An 18,131-nucleotide genomic window follows, 5' to 3' on the forward strand; every position below is an offset into this window, starting at 1 on the left:
TTTATCTGAGCTGTGTCTCGTTTAGTTTTTTTTTTTCTGTACTCTTGTGATTCTAGGAGGAAATGTTGTAAATATAGTTAAAATGATTGTGATGAAAAAAAAGAACCATGTAGTTCTTGTTGCTTTCATGTAATTTGCACCAGACATACAATAAAATCAAACAATATGTTTTAGTTTTGTGCTTTTTTAAAGGGTTTCGAACTAGGAAATGTTTGTTGGAAAAAAATAAGCACTTAGAAATTGTTGAAAAAAAAAAAAAATAACTAACAATAGCGTAAAATGTGAGGTAAACTATTGTATATGATTTAATAATTTTTACTATGTATATAGACAAGATTTTTTATTGAAAATATTGTTATAAAGGGTCTTTTATTAAGTGCTTCCTATCTTAAAATTTAAATAAACCGAAGTGTGTTTGAAATATCATCGATATTTTTTATTAATTTGAAAGGTCTATCAATGAAACTGCACTTGCCCGCCAGCCAGTCAAGCAGTGGCGGCGAAATATCCACTCTCCATGGCTGGCGCATAAATCAGGCTGAACTGGACCGATGGTATCGGTCATAACCTAATTTCATGGCGATCGGCTCATAATTAGTCATATCGCTCATTTAAGGCACACTTTATAAAACCACAGACAAAGAATGATTGAAATTTTAATAGAAAAATGTTTTTGCTCAGTATTATGACTTTTAAATCTAGTTTAAATATTTATTATTCAGTGATAACGTAGCTTTTACTATCTTGGTTTCTACGCAGAAAAAATTATATTTCAATTCAAACATTTATCACATATTGAACTGGTTTCAATTATTTTATAATTGAATCAAGTATTCATGTGCTCAAAAACAAAAGTTTCATATATTTTTTTATTGAATTTTGAGTTTTGAATTTGATAATTTTGACAATTGAATATACAATTTTCGTTATTGGTTGAATTTCAAATACAAAAATTATTGAATAGATAATTTTCGTAATTGAAACACAAAAAAATAACAAAAATATGTTTTCAATTACGAAAATTATCTATTCAATAATTTTTGTATTTGAAATTCAACCAGTAACGAAAATTGTATATTCAATTGTCAAAATGATCAAATTTAAAACTCAAAATTCAATTGAAAATATCTGAAAATTTTGTTTTTAAACACATGAATACTTGATTCAATTATAAAATAATTGAAACCAGTTCAACATGTGATATTTGAATTGAAACGGTTTACGAAATAGTTTTTTCTGTGTATGTGGCAAGGTTTAAGAAAGGAAACTCATATATTGCCACACTCATTAAATGGCCTTAATTTTTATTAATTTGACTTCTCTATTTCAAATTAATTTTTAGTTTGGATTAAATGTTAATATTTCTTTAAATTTATGACTCATTTCAAATAATTTCTCAACAAATTGACCTTTTTTGTTGCAAGAATTTTGTCCCGTCTTTTGTAACATAACAAAACCTACTCAAAATATACAAATCATTAAAAAGTACTTAAAAAACTCAAAAATAAAAGCAAACTTTAACTTGTGTAAGTACCTAAAAGTATAGAATAAAAAAAAAATAAAAATTCAGATACATAAATGTTTTTGCCAAGAGGCACTTACCAATCGATTGTGCAACAGTTTATCAACGATGGATACATACGTATGCGTTCCTTAAACGATTCGCCGATGGGTGAAAATGCCAATGCAACATGCAATTGTTCTCGTATGCGCTCAATGAAAAATGAATACATTTCACTTGGTAAGGGATCAATATTTTTACCCTAAAGTATTTCACAATTTAAGTGTTAAAAGTAGTCATTGCAATAAATTGCAGACATTGTACAATATATTTGAATATAATACACACAACAACCCACATCCAACGGCCCACCACCCCACAAATGCAAATTATTATGATTTGCAATTGAATATGAAATGATTTTAAGGATAATGATGGTATAATTGAGGAACATCAAAAACAATACCAGAGAATCAGGCACAACAGCAGTAAATATTATAAGTTATTATCATCATAATCATTGGCATCAGCATCATCAACACAAGCATCATCCATCCATCCATCCAGCAGCAGTAACCAGTTGTTGTACATAGATATTATAATGTTGTATGAACAGGATGTGTTGTGCAGTGTTATGACAGTGTTGTTCGCATTACACAGTAGTTGTTAAATGTCATTGTTGTTATTGTCGTTACCACACAAAATTAGGAAATCACAATGCATTAGAGCATACGCAAATAGTTCAGCATGTCAATGAAATTTTGATTTGCCGGAAATAAAATAAATTGAATTTTAGTTTAATTTTTTTTCATTCATTCTATGTTATATGACATTTACACTAGAATTTTATAGTTTTTGGTAATTTATATTAGTTTTGTTTTTTTGTATTGTAATAATCACTTACCAATTGTTTTGCAATATTAATCATATTTTCCATTATGGCTGCTTTATCTTCTAATTGATAAAGATTTGGTAAATCGCCACAATTTAATATGCCATTTATGTCCTCTATGTAGCATTCATCGGTGGCCTAAAATTGCGAGTAAAAATAATGAAGATTAAAAACAAAGGCTTATGTACGTATGAGTGATATTTGATTGTTGATTATATTATTTATTAAGTATACGTTCAATGTAACAGCAACATTTTTTTGTAATTGCATTGATGCATAGGGATGAAAGAAATAATTAAACATTAGTTTGTTTTAGTAAACAATTGACGAATAAATAGCGATACATGAAAAACTGGCTCAAAGAACAAACAATAGTTTTTTTATTATATTTGTTAAAATAGGAACTTAAGTGCTGAGATCGAAAAAATCTTAACAAAAAACAAACCGCGTTTGGATTCCTAAACTGTTCTAAAACATTCCCTCGAGCATCAGAAACATAAAAATATTGACCATTATGCAGCAGCTATATTTTTATACCCTTCACCTTCGTGACAAGGGTATATATAAGTTTGTCATTCCGTTTGTAATTTCTACATTTTTCATTTCCGACCCTATAAAGTATATATATTCTGGATCCTTATAGATAGCGGAGTCGATTAAGCCATGTCCGTCTGTCTGTCTGTTGAAATCAATTTTCTGAAGACCCCAGATATCATCGGGATCCAAATCTTCAATAATTCTATCAGACATGCTTTCGAGAATTTTGCTATTTAAAATCAGCAAAATCGGTCCACAAATGGCTGAGATATAAGAAAAAAACCAAGACAACCTCGATTTTTGACCTATATCTGGATTACTATGACATTAATATAGACAATATGGATATCTAATGATAGATATTTCAAAGATATTCCTTTGCAACGACGTATATAAGACCATAGTAAGTTGGACCTACAATGGGTCAAAATCGGAAAAAAAAAATTTTAACCCGAATTTTTTTTTTCCAAAAATTTTTTAATATTAAAATTTAAAAAAAAAAAATTTTAAATTTAAAAAAAAAAATTTAAATAACAATCGAAAAACATTTTTTTCCAAAAAATTAAAAAACAACTGGAAAAAAAATTAAGTTTTGTTTACCTAAAAATATTTAAAATTTGTAAGTATAATTTAGTGAAGGGTATATAAGATTCGGCACAGCCGAATATAGCACTCTTACTTGTTATAATAAGATTTGACTTAAATTTCCGTGCTCTGTCTTTGGTCTCTAAATTTTTAGCAGAGTTCCTGTCAGGAACTTTTTGAGCCTAGTATGTTTTTAAACCTGCATTGCCTTTAATTTTTCGCACATTCTTCATTCTTCTTTCATTTCTTCATAATCGCATAATTTTACAATACTTATAATCTAAATAGTGAGTAAAAAAAAACCTATACACACTATTCCAGACAAAACTTATTCATGGTCCAACAACCTATTATTTGTTTAATCACGTTAGCTTTTAAAAATATTTCAGATATGAGGAGCCGCAGAACAAAAGGTACTTTTTCGCGTTTTTTGAAAAATTGGTTTTTGGTATTTTTATAATATTTGGGTTGAAATGTTCTAGAAACAATCAAGTTAGCACATTTTTTTTTAATTTTTTTACTAAGTAAATGGGTTATAAAAAAAATGATGCTTAACAGAACGTGCTACACTAGTATTAAACGACAAAAAATAATATATTTAATTTCAATGTGTAATTTGTTTCAATATTAAACAAATTAAAAACATTCATTTGAAATATTATCGTTTAAAAAACACGCATAAAAAACATACTTTACCACCGACGGAGTGAAATAAAGTCATATTCAATTATTGGTCAAAGTGAAAATAAAGCCATATCAGTGTAAAATAGCTTGTTATAATTACATACATATCGCACTTGTTGTATTAAGTAAAAATTTTAAAATGTTCAGTAGAGGGTAAAAACTGTTTGTGATTACATTTTAAGAGAATTTTAAAATCCGAATACATCATATTAAGCAAACTCTATTTGAAAATATATTTACAATGTTTTTCTTTATAATTTTTGCAATTATTTGCAAAATAAATCTATTTCTTTAGTTAATACCATTTTTCTGAAACTTATCGATATTTGTTTATATTATTTTATCAACAAAACAGTATCAACTCAAAATACAACCAATTTTAAATAAAACAATTTGATTATTTTTAACTTGAATAAAGGCTCAATTCAAAATAATAATTTTTTTTATGAAAATATACGATGTATTTCTATTTAAATTTTTTTATTAACTCAAAATAATACTTTTTTGTTGATACAAGGTAGTCACTAATTATCACGAAAATGTTCTCAAATGTGGTTTTCGAGATGAAAGAGTAATCGGAATACGTTGAAATTTTTACAGTAGATAGATGTTGATGTTGTTAGTTGATTTCTTGGAAAAAGTGAATTTTTAAAAATTTTGAGTTAATACAGTATTGTTGAACGAGTGCAAAATGTATAGTTATTTTCTCGTGCCAGGCGACAAAAAAAAATATTTTATAATCATTTGCAGGAAAGTCTTCATTTAGCGAAGCCGCCTGCCGCGTTCCATGTAGGAAAAAACTCTTAAGAGCGGCCGCAGGCCACCAATAAAAAAAGCTTTTCCTGCGAAACTGAATAGTTGCAAGCCATACTGAGTGCAAAAAAACTTGTCTTCGCAAATAAGGTTTTTCTGCGTAGCGGCCAGTGGCCGCTCTTAGGGACTTTATCCTCCATGGAACGCGGCAGGTGGCTTCGCTAAATAAAGCCTTTCTTGTAACAAAATATTAAAAAATACATTTTTTTGGTGTGGATGTTCTTTAATTTTTAATTGAACTTTCTTCTTTGTCAAATTAAATAAATCATTTAAGCAAACAAGAAATTTTCGAAGATGCAATAATGCCATAATGGCTTTATTTCACTTCTACCATGGGAAATAAGGCCATATGGTCTTATTTCCCAACTAGTTGAGCAATAGAGCCATATGGCCTTATTTCACTGCACCGGTGACTTATAGCAGTTTGATGTATCTAAGTAAGAAACTTGTTACCATTTCCAGGTTCATGCAGTTTTTTAAGGGGGCGAAATAAATAAAACTCATTTTCCCAAAAATTTGAAATGAGCAAAAAAGTACATTTTTTTTAGCGGCTAAATATTAATATAAACATTTTCTGATATCGATAAGCCATTAGAAATTCATACCAAAAACGAATATAAAATTTCATTCTCAAATCCCAATTTTTATACCCTACACCACCAAGTGGGGAGGGTAATGCGTTTGTGCAGATGTTTGTAACGCCCAAAAATATTAATCTAACAACAACCTTAAAGTATACAGATCAACTAAGAATCACTTTCTAAGTCGATTAAACGATGTCCGTCCGTCCGTCTGGCTGGCTGGCAATTTTGAAGATATTTCGATTAAATTTGGTACATATTATTTTTAGCCCCCATACAAATGTCTATCCGAAATTGAACTTTATCGGTCATAAATGTTTAATTTATATATGTATCTCCACAAGTTCCGCTCGAAATAAGTTTTATATATACACAATTCATGTCACCAAATTTTGTTACGATCGGTCCATAATTAGTCATAGCTCCCATATAGACCCGCTTCCGAAAATCACTTTAACGTACATAAATCGCTTAAAAATTTTGGTATACACACAAAATTCAACATAGTTAACTTTAATATATACATAAATCACACGACATAATTTCATGGTGATCGGTCCATAAGTGGTCATAGCTCTCATATAAGGCCCACTTCCGAAAATCACTCAAAAATATAAATTATTGAAATTTTAAAAGAAAAATGTTTTTGCTGTTTTACTTGGGCTTGACTTGTTTTATTTTCTAAATATTTTTAAACGAAATTAAAAAAGTTAAATAAGTTGTCTTCGATTCCAATCAATTCTAAACGGAGGTGTATCTATTATGGTGAATTTCGAGAAAATTTAATTTTTGGTCACAAATTTTTTAAAATAATTTCCTCAATATACATTTCCTAACCTATATTCATATATTATATTTAATTCAGAATTGTTAGAATTTGAGTTTTAGATGACGGACAAGAATTTTGGTTATTTTAATCATTTAAATTCAAAAAGTAGTTAAGCAGTGCTACACAAATATACATATGATTTACTAAATTGGAATGGCAAAATAAAATATATTAATAATGAATACCTTGTTGCAAAATAGTAAGTACTCTTAATTAATTTAAGTAAAACCATATTTAGATATACAAATAAATTGGAAAATCCAGTGTTATCTGCTTAACATAAACTAACCATTAATGCCTACAAAACAGGTAGACCAAAAACAAGGAAAGAGAATTTAATAAATAATAAATGAATATGAATTCCATCAAAATGATTTAATGCTAAACATATAAATTGCATTTCCTATTTCTCGTTGTTCAATGCTGAAAACATATATCGTTAGCTAAAATGCAAAAATGACTTAATTAACATTTAAAATACTAACCATTCACAAATTTCCCACTATAACAGAGAATAACATTACGAACTAAAATTGGTGAGCATATTTTAAGAACATTCTAACTTGTTTATTTGAGATTTTTTGGAACTAGTTTAAAATTATTGTTATACCAAGGCCTTTTGCATTTTAGTCAACGTAAATATACTGTTGTTATTGAATAAATGTAGTCATTAGAACTATGAATGGTTAATGTAGAGATTTGAACCGAAATCTATTTTGTGATTTAATATTTTAGCATAATATTCATTACAACTTATATGCTGTAATATCTTGTTACGAAGATACCACAAGTAAGTATTTAGTAATGAGAACAACTATGATGTTTGTTAGATATTGTATTAAGTAGTATGGGATTAAATAAATAATTTTATCTGAAATAACCGTAAAGACTGTATGCAAATTCAATTCAGTAATGGTGATGAATTTGTATGAATTATAATGAAATTATGTGAATTTAAGTAACATAATTACAATAATTTCCATTAGTATTTTATTTGGTTCACAATGTTAAGCGCTATACAATATAAGGTTGTCAATTTTTATAATATTTGTGAGTAACATCGAAGTCTAGCATATTTATGGGCATCAATTTGAAATGTTTATAGCTACATTATGTTTTCAGGAGAAGACTCCCTTAAATCGATTTTTGGTATAAAATATGAGTGATCACAGATTGAACTGGTTTTCCTTAAAACCGCAGTATTTACAAAGTTATTAACGATTTAAGAAATTTGAGTTTTTTATAATAATGCTAGAATTGAGTGATCACAGATTGAGCTTGTTATACCCTACACCACCATAGTGGGGAGGGTATTATGCGTTTGTGCATATGTTTGTAACGCCCAAAAATATTAGTCTAACACCCATCTTAAAGTATACCGATCAAATTAGAATCAATTTCTGATTCGATAAAACGATGTCCGTCCGTCCGGCCGTCTGGTTAGCTGGCTGTCCATGTAAACCTTGTGCGCAGAGTACAGGTCGCAATTTTGAAGATATTTCGATCAAATTTGGTACATATTATTTTTTCGGCTAAGGACCAAGCCTATTGAAAATGGCTGAAATCGGTGCATTATTTCACCTAGCCCCCATACAAATGTCCTTCCGAAATTGGACTTTATCGGTCATAAATGTTTAATTTATAAATGTATCTCCATAAATTGCGCTTCAAATAAGTTTTATATATACAAAATTCATGTCACCAAATTTTGTTACGATCGGTCCATAATTACTGATAGCTCCCATATAGACCCGCTTCCGAAAATCACTTTAACGTGCGTAAATCCCTTAAAAATGTTGGCATACTCACAAAATTCAACATAGTAAACTTTCATAGAGACATAACTCACACTACCCAATTTCATGGTGATCGATCCATAATTGGTCATAGCCCCCATATAAGGCCCACTTCCGAAAATCACTCAAAAATATAAATTATTGAAATTTTAAAAGAAAAATGTTTTTGCTCTTTTACTTAGTGTTGGGTATTATATGGTCGGGCTTGACCGACTATACTTTCTTACTTGTTTTTTCTTAAAATCGTAGTATTTACGAAATTTGAGTTTTTTATATCAAAAATCGAATTTTGGTATAAAATATGACCGGACCCATATTAATGTACAAGTTAATTTACGATTCGCATGATTGTATCAATCATACATGTATATGGTTACAGTAAATAAGTATATGTTTGTGACAACCATTTTTATGATGAAGGACTTAGCATATTATGTTGCTCTCGGCCTATGATTGTGGTAATCATAATATGGTTAATATGGTAAATCAATCATCATAAATATGGTTGTCATAAACATATACTTGTTTATGGTAACCATATATATGTTGATACAACCATATTAATCGTAAATTAACCATAATATGGTTACCACAATCATATAAATAGTTACTGTGACTATAATATTGTTAAACAAGTAAGAGAGCTATAGTCGGCTGTGCCGAATCTTATACATATACCCTTCACCAAATTATACTTTAAAATTTTATTTTTTTTTAAAAAAGTTTTTTTCCAAATTTTTTAAAAAAAATTTTTTTTAATTTTTTTTTTTTTTGGAAAAAAAATGTATGACAAAAAAATTTTTTGATGAAAAAAAAATTCGGGTTAAAAAATATTTTTCCCGATTTTGACCCATTGTAGGTCCAACTTATCTACATCGTTGTAATGGAATTTGAAATATCTATCATTAGATATCCATATTGTCTATATTAATGACTTAGTAATCCAGATATATATCAAAAATAGGTCAAAAATCTAGGTTGTCCCGGTTTTTTGCTCATATCTCCGTTATTTATGGACCGATTTTGCTGATTTTAAATAGCAAACTTCTCGAAAGCATGTCTGACAGAATTATTGAAGACTTGGATCCCGAAGATATCTGGGGTCTTCAGAAAATTGATTTCAACAGACAGACAGACGGAAATGGCTTAATCGACTCCGCTATCTATAAGGATCCAGAATATATATACTTTATAGGGTCGGAAATGAAAAATGTAGAAATTACAGACGGAATGACAAACTTATATATACCCTTCTCACGAAGGTGAAGGGTATAAAAACTTGTAAAAATATTGATATGTTTACAGTAAACATGCACAACTATATTTTTTCTAATCGTGTATATTTTAGATATTTTTGGGCATAATTGTTGCCTTTAATGTCTTTTCGTTCAGTGCACAAACATTCAATTAAATACCAATAATGTTTACTTAATATTCTTATTTATCAGACGTGAGTTATAATATTTATAACAATACTTCATTATAATATACTTTATTCTGTACTGTACTTACTTGTGAATCGGAGAAAAGAAATACAGTGTGATTTAAGTTAAATCCAGCGGTCATCAATATCTTTTTTAAATCATCACGCCAATCCTGTTGTGTATAAGTTTTTGTCACTTGTACCGTCATTAATCTACAATCAGCAATGTGAGCAGCCAAACGACAGGAACTACGTCGACCAGAACCACCCATACCGACCATTAAAATATTACCGCGTGGCATTTGTAAAACTCGTGAAACTCTAGAATACCAAAATGAAAGAGAAAAAACATTCAAGAAATACAAAACATATACAAATTTTTAAAAATACTCATATAAAAAAAAGTAAAGAATGGAAAAAATCTAGATGCAAATGAATTGTTATGCACATTTGATATGAATACATATGAATGTTTAAATGAACATATGCTGGGGGTAAGAATAAAAGTAAAAGGGTGACCATGATCTAAATTTTTTATTATTATTATTACTGGAGAATTTCAATTAATTTTCTCTTAAGAGTATTTTTTGTAATTTTAAAACAAGTTTATTTCAAATTGAATATTTAGTTTTCAAGGGACACCCTTTTAAACCTTTACTTATGCTTTCAATACCCCAGTGAATACTAATAAATGTTCATACACCATTTATAGTTATTGCTTGCCATAACGTAAAACGACAGCTAAGATCGATACAAACAACCAGCCATTTCAAATACTCATAAAGTAATAGTTAGTTTTTTTTACTTTTTTATTTGTGCGTCCATTACCTATACCATTTCATTACTTACCTCGATATATGCTCAATGGCAAAACGAAATAAAACCAAATCCATGGGTGTACTTGAAAATCCATTATAGTCACGTAAATAATAATGCATTAGTTTTTCCAATTTATTATAGTTTTCACATTCATCGTAGATCTTTGGTTCGGCATCTGGTTCCAAATAGTTGCCAAAAAATAGATTACGTAAATCATCATCGGTTAGTTTAGCTGCCGGACTAGCCATACGATCCGAAAAGGCAGATTCGAGTGAGAAACGTAAGTGTGTTTTGCAGGCGGAAGTGCACATTTCCAAAAGTTGATCGCGATCCTTTTGATCAATTAGGCTAAGTGTGAATAAGTTTATAAAGAATATTAAAAAATATTTTCCTTAAATTTGTAAGGTATTGACTAATATTGTTGTTATTCGAATAAAAGTTATTCGACTAATCGAGGAAATGCAATATTTTTTTTTGCGAATGAATACAATTTTTCAATTTAGAATAAAAAATTATTCGATTAATAATTGTCGAATAATCGAATACTCAAATAAATTTATTTTTGAGCAAAAAATTAAAAAAAAAAATTATATTAACTAAAATTTTCCAAATGATTAATTTGCAATGTTCATCAAAGATGTTCATCATTGACAATTTTATTAAAAAGGAATTTCTACATTTCAACGACGTATGTACATTAGGGTGGCCCCAAAATTTAAGTTGCGGATGTTCCCACCTAAAATGAAAATTTGATTCATTCTAAGACTACGTTTTGAATTTTTTTCGTCCTGGGGTCAATATTTGGCGAGCTGGATCGAAGGATAAAAAGGTCCTTTTTTGAGGTTTTTTACATTTTTTCCATATTTCTTCCAAAGGAAATATATGTAAATTTGGTATCATATGAAAGGTCTTTGAGAGACGCATTCAATTGGTTAAAAGAAATTTAAAAAAAAAAATTTTTAATTAAAAAATTTTAAAAATTTTCGACAAAATTTTAGTTTTTTTTAATTTTTTCATAGAATTTATTCAAATACATAGATGAAATTTCTTGATAATAAACATCATGTAATTTCACCGAAATGGTTTTTCTCGTTTTTTAAAATTCAGTCCAGTTCAATGTTTATTCAAATTTGTTTAAACACAATTTCATCCCTATCTGTTAAGCAGTTTTTCACATGTTACTTAAAATTAACAACAACATTCCAAAGGAATAACATTAAAATAATCATTATAGCGCGATGTATAGTAAATGTTTTAGCTTAAATTTAAATATTCGTAGTGTAACAAAAGAAAAGTATAATAATTTATACATCGATGGAAAGCTTATAAAATTTGAGTTATTTTGATGCCCATACATATACTATGAATTGAGTACAGAGATTGTCAGATAGGGATGAAATTAGGTTTAAACAAATTTGAATAAACATTGAACTGGATTGAATTTTAAAAAACGAGAAAAACCATTTCGGTGAAATTACATGATGTTTATGATCAAGAAATTTCATCTATGTATTTGAATAAATTCTATGAAAAAATTAAAAAAAACTAAAATTTTGTCGAAAATTTTTAAAATTTTTTAATTAAATTTTTTTTTTTTTAATTTCTTTTAACTAATTCAATGCGTCTCTCAAAGACCTTTCATATGATACCAAATTTACATATACTTCCTTTGGAAGAAATATGGAAAAAATGTAAAAAACCTCAAAAAAGGACCTTTTTATCCTTTGATCCAGCTCGCCAAATATTGACCCCAGGACGAAAAAATTTCAAAACGTAGTCTTAGAATGAATCAAATTTTCATTTTAGGCGGGAACATCGATACCTTATTTTTTCTCCATACAAACGGGGCCACCCTAATGTACATATATAAGACCACAATAGGTCAAAATCAGAAAAAAATATTTTTTAACCCGATTTTTTTTCATCAAAAGTTGTTTTCGCTAAATATTAAAAAGAAAAATTAAAAAACAAAAGAAAAAAATTTTAAATTAAAAAAAAAAAATTTTAAATTTAAAAAATTAAAAAAAAACAATTCGAAAAATTTTTTTTCCAAAAAATTAAAAAAACAACTATGGAAAAAAATAAACTTTGTTTACATAAAAATATTTAAAATTTTTATTTTGAAGTACAATTTGGTGATTTGGTGATAAGATTCGGCACAGCCGAATATAGCACTTTACTTGATTTTCAATAGATTTTGGATTAAACCAGGCGCAGATCCAGGTGAGAAGAGGAAATAAATTATAATTTATTTTACATGTTTATTTTTTCCTTTTTTATATTAAAACCTTTCGGTTTTTTTTGTGGGGGAGGGGTAGAATTTCCTTTATTCACCCCTTTCGATCCGCGCCTGGATTAAACCCTAAGGTATTAAATACTAGACTTTCGAATTAAATAGCTGGCGTAGCTTTTGAACGCGGTTATTTGCTTTTAATAACTGTCTGTCATTTATTCTCCCATAGTTATTGAACAATTTAGTGTAAATTGTGCGGTGGTGAAGTCGAAATGTGTAAAAAACTACTGAATGGAACAATTCTAATTAAAACAAAAACATACATGCAAGCAAGAAATTTAATTCAACTAACATCGCTCTCCTCTACAATCGAAATCGAATTATCTGAGCATCAATCTCTTAACTATGCAAAAGGTGTTGTTTATTCAAATGACCTTCGTGGTATTCCAGAGGACGAGATTCTAAAAGAACTCAAAACACAAAATGTATGTAAAATAAACAAAATATTAAGAAAAGTGAACAACGAGTTGAAAGAAACTGGTTTGATAATTGTCACCTTCGCAGCTACTTCTCTCCCGTCTGAATTATCAATCGGTTATGAGAAAGTTAAAATTAGACCTTACATTCCTCTCCCCCTCAAATGCAGAAACTGTTATCGGTACGGTCACTTAGCTAAGTTCTGCAAAAATAAACAAACATGTTTTAATTGTTCTGAAGAGTATCACTTAAAAGAAGAGAATGAAATCTGTAACAACACTCAAACATGTATCAATTGCAAAGAAAATAACAATAATAACAACAGCCATTCAGCTAATGATAAATCGTGCCCAATCTTTCTGAGAGAGAAAGAGATACAAGCCATCATAACATTGGAAAAAACAAATAGAAAAACTGCAATTAAAAAATATAATGATCGTCACCACTCTACATCAACGTACTCTTTTATAACTAAATCAACTTCTAGTAACAACAATAACGAAAATAACAAAAACTCCAACTGCAACGAAAAAGAAACAATAACATCATACAATTCAGAATCTCTTAACAATGGTAACTCTTCTCTTAATTTAAATAATAAAATGCCTCCACCAATCATATCTACAACAACACGTGAACTTAAAAACTATTCTGACGATTTAACAGCATCTGATTACGATAGTACATCATCACAAACATTAGATGAGGGAAAAAATAAAAGCATAATTCTTCCAAAAAATACTTCAAAAAGAACAAGAAATCGATTAGCAAAAGAAATAGCCAAAACTAACGACCGCAAGCGAACTAAAAATTCTTAAAATGTCTCCATACGCCTGTAATAACAATTGTTCATTGCAACCCATCAACAATACTTTCATTATAAATTTGATATATCTCTCCACATTATGACATTGAATATAATCCAGTGGAATATAAATGGTTTTAAAAATAACTACAATGAACTTATATTACTCATCAAACTCTACTCACCAAAAATAATATCACTCCAAGAAACTCATCTTCATAGCCTTACAAATATCCCCGTTCCGATAAATTACTATTTGTTTGCGCATAACACCTCCAATACAAGATATGGCGGTGTAGCTTTACTTATTCATAAATCGCTCCAACACAAGAAAATTAACGTTAATAATGACTTCGATACTGTATGCGTAGAAATAAACTCAAACATAAACTTCAAAATTGTATCTTCTTATATAGCTCCAAACAACAATTTTACTCAACAAAACCTCAACAATATGTTCAATAATATTGATCCACCTTTATTGATTACAGGAGACTTTAACTGCTGGCACAATAACTGGGGCTCTTCAATAAATAATAAAAAAGGCAGAATTCTATCTCACTTCATCAACAACAATAACTTCGTGCTTTTAAATAATTCGTCACCTACCCTTTTTAATACTCACTCCACTTTTTCCCACGTTGACTTATCTTTCTGTAGCCCATCACTGTGTGTTCATGTCGACTGGAATATAGAAAGTACTCTACACGGAAGCGACCACTTTCCTATAATCATCTCAATGTTCCATCACCCATCAGAATCATATCCAACATATCGACCAAAATATAAAATAAATCAAGCTGACTGGACTTTGTTCCAAAGACTTTGTATAGCCTCTGAAGAAAGCAGACCAGTTAGTGATAACCTTAATAAGGAGACTGCCAATATATACAAAATTATTAAAGAAGCAGCCAATGTTTCCATACCCCAAACTCATCCAGCTTCTCCTAAAAAGGTACCTTGGTGGAACAACCATCTTGAGAATCTTAAAAAACAAAAAAATAGGTCCTGGCTTATTTTTAAACGTAATATAACTACACAAAATCTTTACATCTACAAAAAAAAATAATGCTTTATTAAAAAGAGAAATTAAAATCGCCAAAAGAAAATCTATTTATAATTTAACATCCACAATAAACCCATCCTCCAAGGCCGATAGAATATGGTCAAATATACGAAGTTTTACCGGTTACAAATCCACACAATCTATTCACGTTATAACCACCCAAGATTTAGTAATCTCCGATAGATTTAAAATAAGTAACGAGCTAGCAAAATTTTGGTCGGATAACTCTTCTGACCATAATTTTCCACAAGATTTTCAAACTCACAAAAACAATATACTTGCTAACACTACAATCACGAATCCCAGCCCTGAGGCCCTAAAAATTGAACATAATATCAACATCACCGAACTAAACAATGTCCTAAAAAATCTTAAAGGCAAAACACCCGGAATAGATAGGATTTCATATGAAATCATTAAAAAACTTCCAATTATAGTAAAACAACGCATACTTAGTCTGTTCAACAACATTTTTAATACATATATACCACAGCAATTTAAACTTAGCATCACCATACCGATTTATAAAAAAGATACGGACAAAACGTCTCTCAACTCTTACCGCCCCATATCGTTAAACCCTTGTCTAGCCAAAGTGTTAGACAAAATCGTTGCAAACAGATTATGGTGGTTCTTAACAACTAACAGATTGATAGACAGTAGACAATTTGGATTTTCTAAGGGCAAATCAGCTATTGACAGTCTATTATATATAGACCACCAAATAGCTGACACGCTGTCACTTAGAAAACACCTAACAATAATATCCTTGGATTTCCAAAAAGCGTTTGATAAAATTGGACTTCACTCCATCGTAGAACAGTTAATCACATGGAAAGTCGGACCTAGAATAATACATTACATAATAAATTTTATGAAAAACCGCAAATTTATTGTAAGAGTAGGATCGTTTTACTCCAATGTTTACCCTCTTTATAATGGAATACCCCAAGGGTCCCCACTCTCCGTCGTCCTATTCCTCATAGCCTACAACAAATTATGCAAAGTCATCTCACTTCATCGGGAAATAGACTTCACTTCATATGCTGACGATTTTAATTTAATTATAAAATCCAACAAAACCAAAAATCCTGTCTTAAATTTAAGCTCACTTTTTAATGACATCCTTGAATGGGGTAACTACTCTGGAGCGGTATTATCACCAAGAAAATGCAAATTTATTCATATTTGCCGTAAAAAATCTTGCAAGTGCTTAATCATATCTAATCAAATTCAACCCATCGAAGTAACAAATCTACGGTTATTAGGACTACATATCAACAAGAGATACCGTTGGAACGAACACATCAACATATTAGTAAAATCTTTAAGCCAGCAGCTAAATATAATCAAATGCCTCTCCAGCCACAAATTCAATTGCAATTCTTACACACTAATACAAATAACTAAAGCCCTAATATTATCAAAAATAAATTACGGTTTACCAATTTACGGACATGCTCCCAAATCAGTTCTTAGGAAACTAAACTGCCAAATAAACGCGGGAATAAGGTATTCATTGGGGGCCTTTCCCACTTCACGCACAAAGTCCCTATACGCAGAGGCCAATATACTACCGTTGGAAACCCAAAGAGATATTCTTACAACAAAACTATATCGATCTTTTATGGACACTTCATCTCCCCTAAACGCAATTATGAAAAAAATTAACAAATGCAAAAAGATAGCAAAAATACCATCTACCATCAATAGAATAAAATACAACTGCGACATACTAAATATACCAATTAAAATACCAAGTACCAGAGAGAAAAATTATGAACCATGGATATTGGATAAAAACAATTTCGACTTATCTTTACACCAGTACACAAAGAATAATAATCAATCATTTTTCTGTGCTTACTTTAATGAAATAAAATACAAGTTGCTAAACCACAGCTTCATATACACCGACGGTTCCAAAAATGAAAATAATATTGGTTACAGCGTAACAACAGAAAATCAAATTATCAAAATTGGAAACTTGCCACTCTACAGTTCTATACTCTCCGCGGAAATAATAGCAATCACCAAAGCACTTGAACACATTGCCAACAAAAGTGGTAAATTTGCCATCTGTACCGATTCCCTCTCATCACTCAAATCCATATTAAATACCTCCAATAACAACATTTATGCCTCCAAAAATCCGTAACAGCATCATCAAAAGAAACTCTGATTTAAAATTAATATGGGTTCCAAGTCACTGCAACATCACTGGAAACGAATACGCCGACGCTGCCGCTAAACTTTCTCTGAAATCTCCCCTGATCACAACAAACAATTATAATCCAAAAGACATAATGAGATATATAAAAACTTATTATACAGCTAAAGACAATACCATACAGCAAACATCAGAATGGTATAGAAAATTTAACAACAACAATACTAGCATAATAAATTTCTCAAACAAATATAAAAACACAAATAGAATGGATCTCATTAAAATCACAAGACTTCGACTCGGCCATACAAAAATTACCCACGGCTGCATCATTAATATGCAAATCTTACCACCATGTAATTGCGACGTATCGTATCCAACCAATCCGTCTCATCTTCTATCAGTATGCCCTCTTTACAACACTCAAAGGATCAACACCTTTGGAAACACAGATCCACTACAACTTCTAGCTAACCCAACAGATGATAATATATCGATAATAATAAATTTTTTAAAGTCTACTAACCTTTACCATTCTATATAATTTATACACATCATTATTATACAATTTCTAACATACTGATCATTGTAATAAAATTTATTCACTAAATAACTATACTAACCTGTGAGCTGAAGGCCTCAGTCGCTATTGCTCGTTATTTTTAAATTAGATTATAATTTTAATTGTACTCTAATTCTTTATAAATAAAAATAAATAAATTTAGTGTAAAAAACAACATTTTTTTGCTTCGGAAATGTCGAATTTTGTATCAACAACGATATGACGTTTTGCTCATCGAAGCTCATGGTGAATGTGTTTCATCATTTTCAACATGCGATAGATTTTTTGTCCGGTTCAGAAGTTGTGATTTTGACAAAAATCGCACAGGTCAGCCAAAAATGTTTTGGAGGCATTATCC

General features: G+C 29.7%; 1 protein-coding gene across 1 annotated transcript in view; it reads right to left on the minus strand.

Annotated features, from left to right (window-relative positions):
* The window catches only part of Dnah3 (dynein heavy chain 3, axonemal), a 219,818-nt gene that overhangs the window by 70,472 nt on the left and 131,215 nt on the right, over positions 1-18,131 (minus strand). The window contains exons 40-43 of the mRNA XM_065504697.1: positions 10,491-10,808; positions 9,731-9,962; positions 2,406-2,531; positions 1,603-1,763 (exon numbers count right to left, since the gene is read on the minus strand). Of these exons, the coding sequence (XP_065360769.1) occupies positions 1,603-1,763; positions 2,406-2,531; positions 9,731-9,962; positions 10,491-10,808 (837 nt within the window). The remainder of the gene's footprint in view (positions 1-1,602; positions 1,764-2,405; positions 2,532-9,730; positions 9,963-10,490; positions 10,809-18,131) is intronic.

Source organism: Calliphora vicina, chromosome 3 (assembly GCF_958450345.1).
Source record: "Calliphora vicina chromosome 3, idCalVici1.1, whole genome shotgun sequence".
In the NCBI taxonomy this organism is placed as follows: domain Eukaryota; kingdom Metazoa; phylum Arthropoda; class Insecta; order Diptera; family Calliphoridae; genus Calliphora; species Calliphora vicina.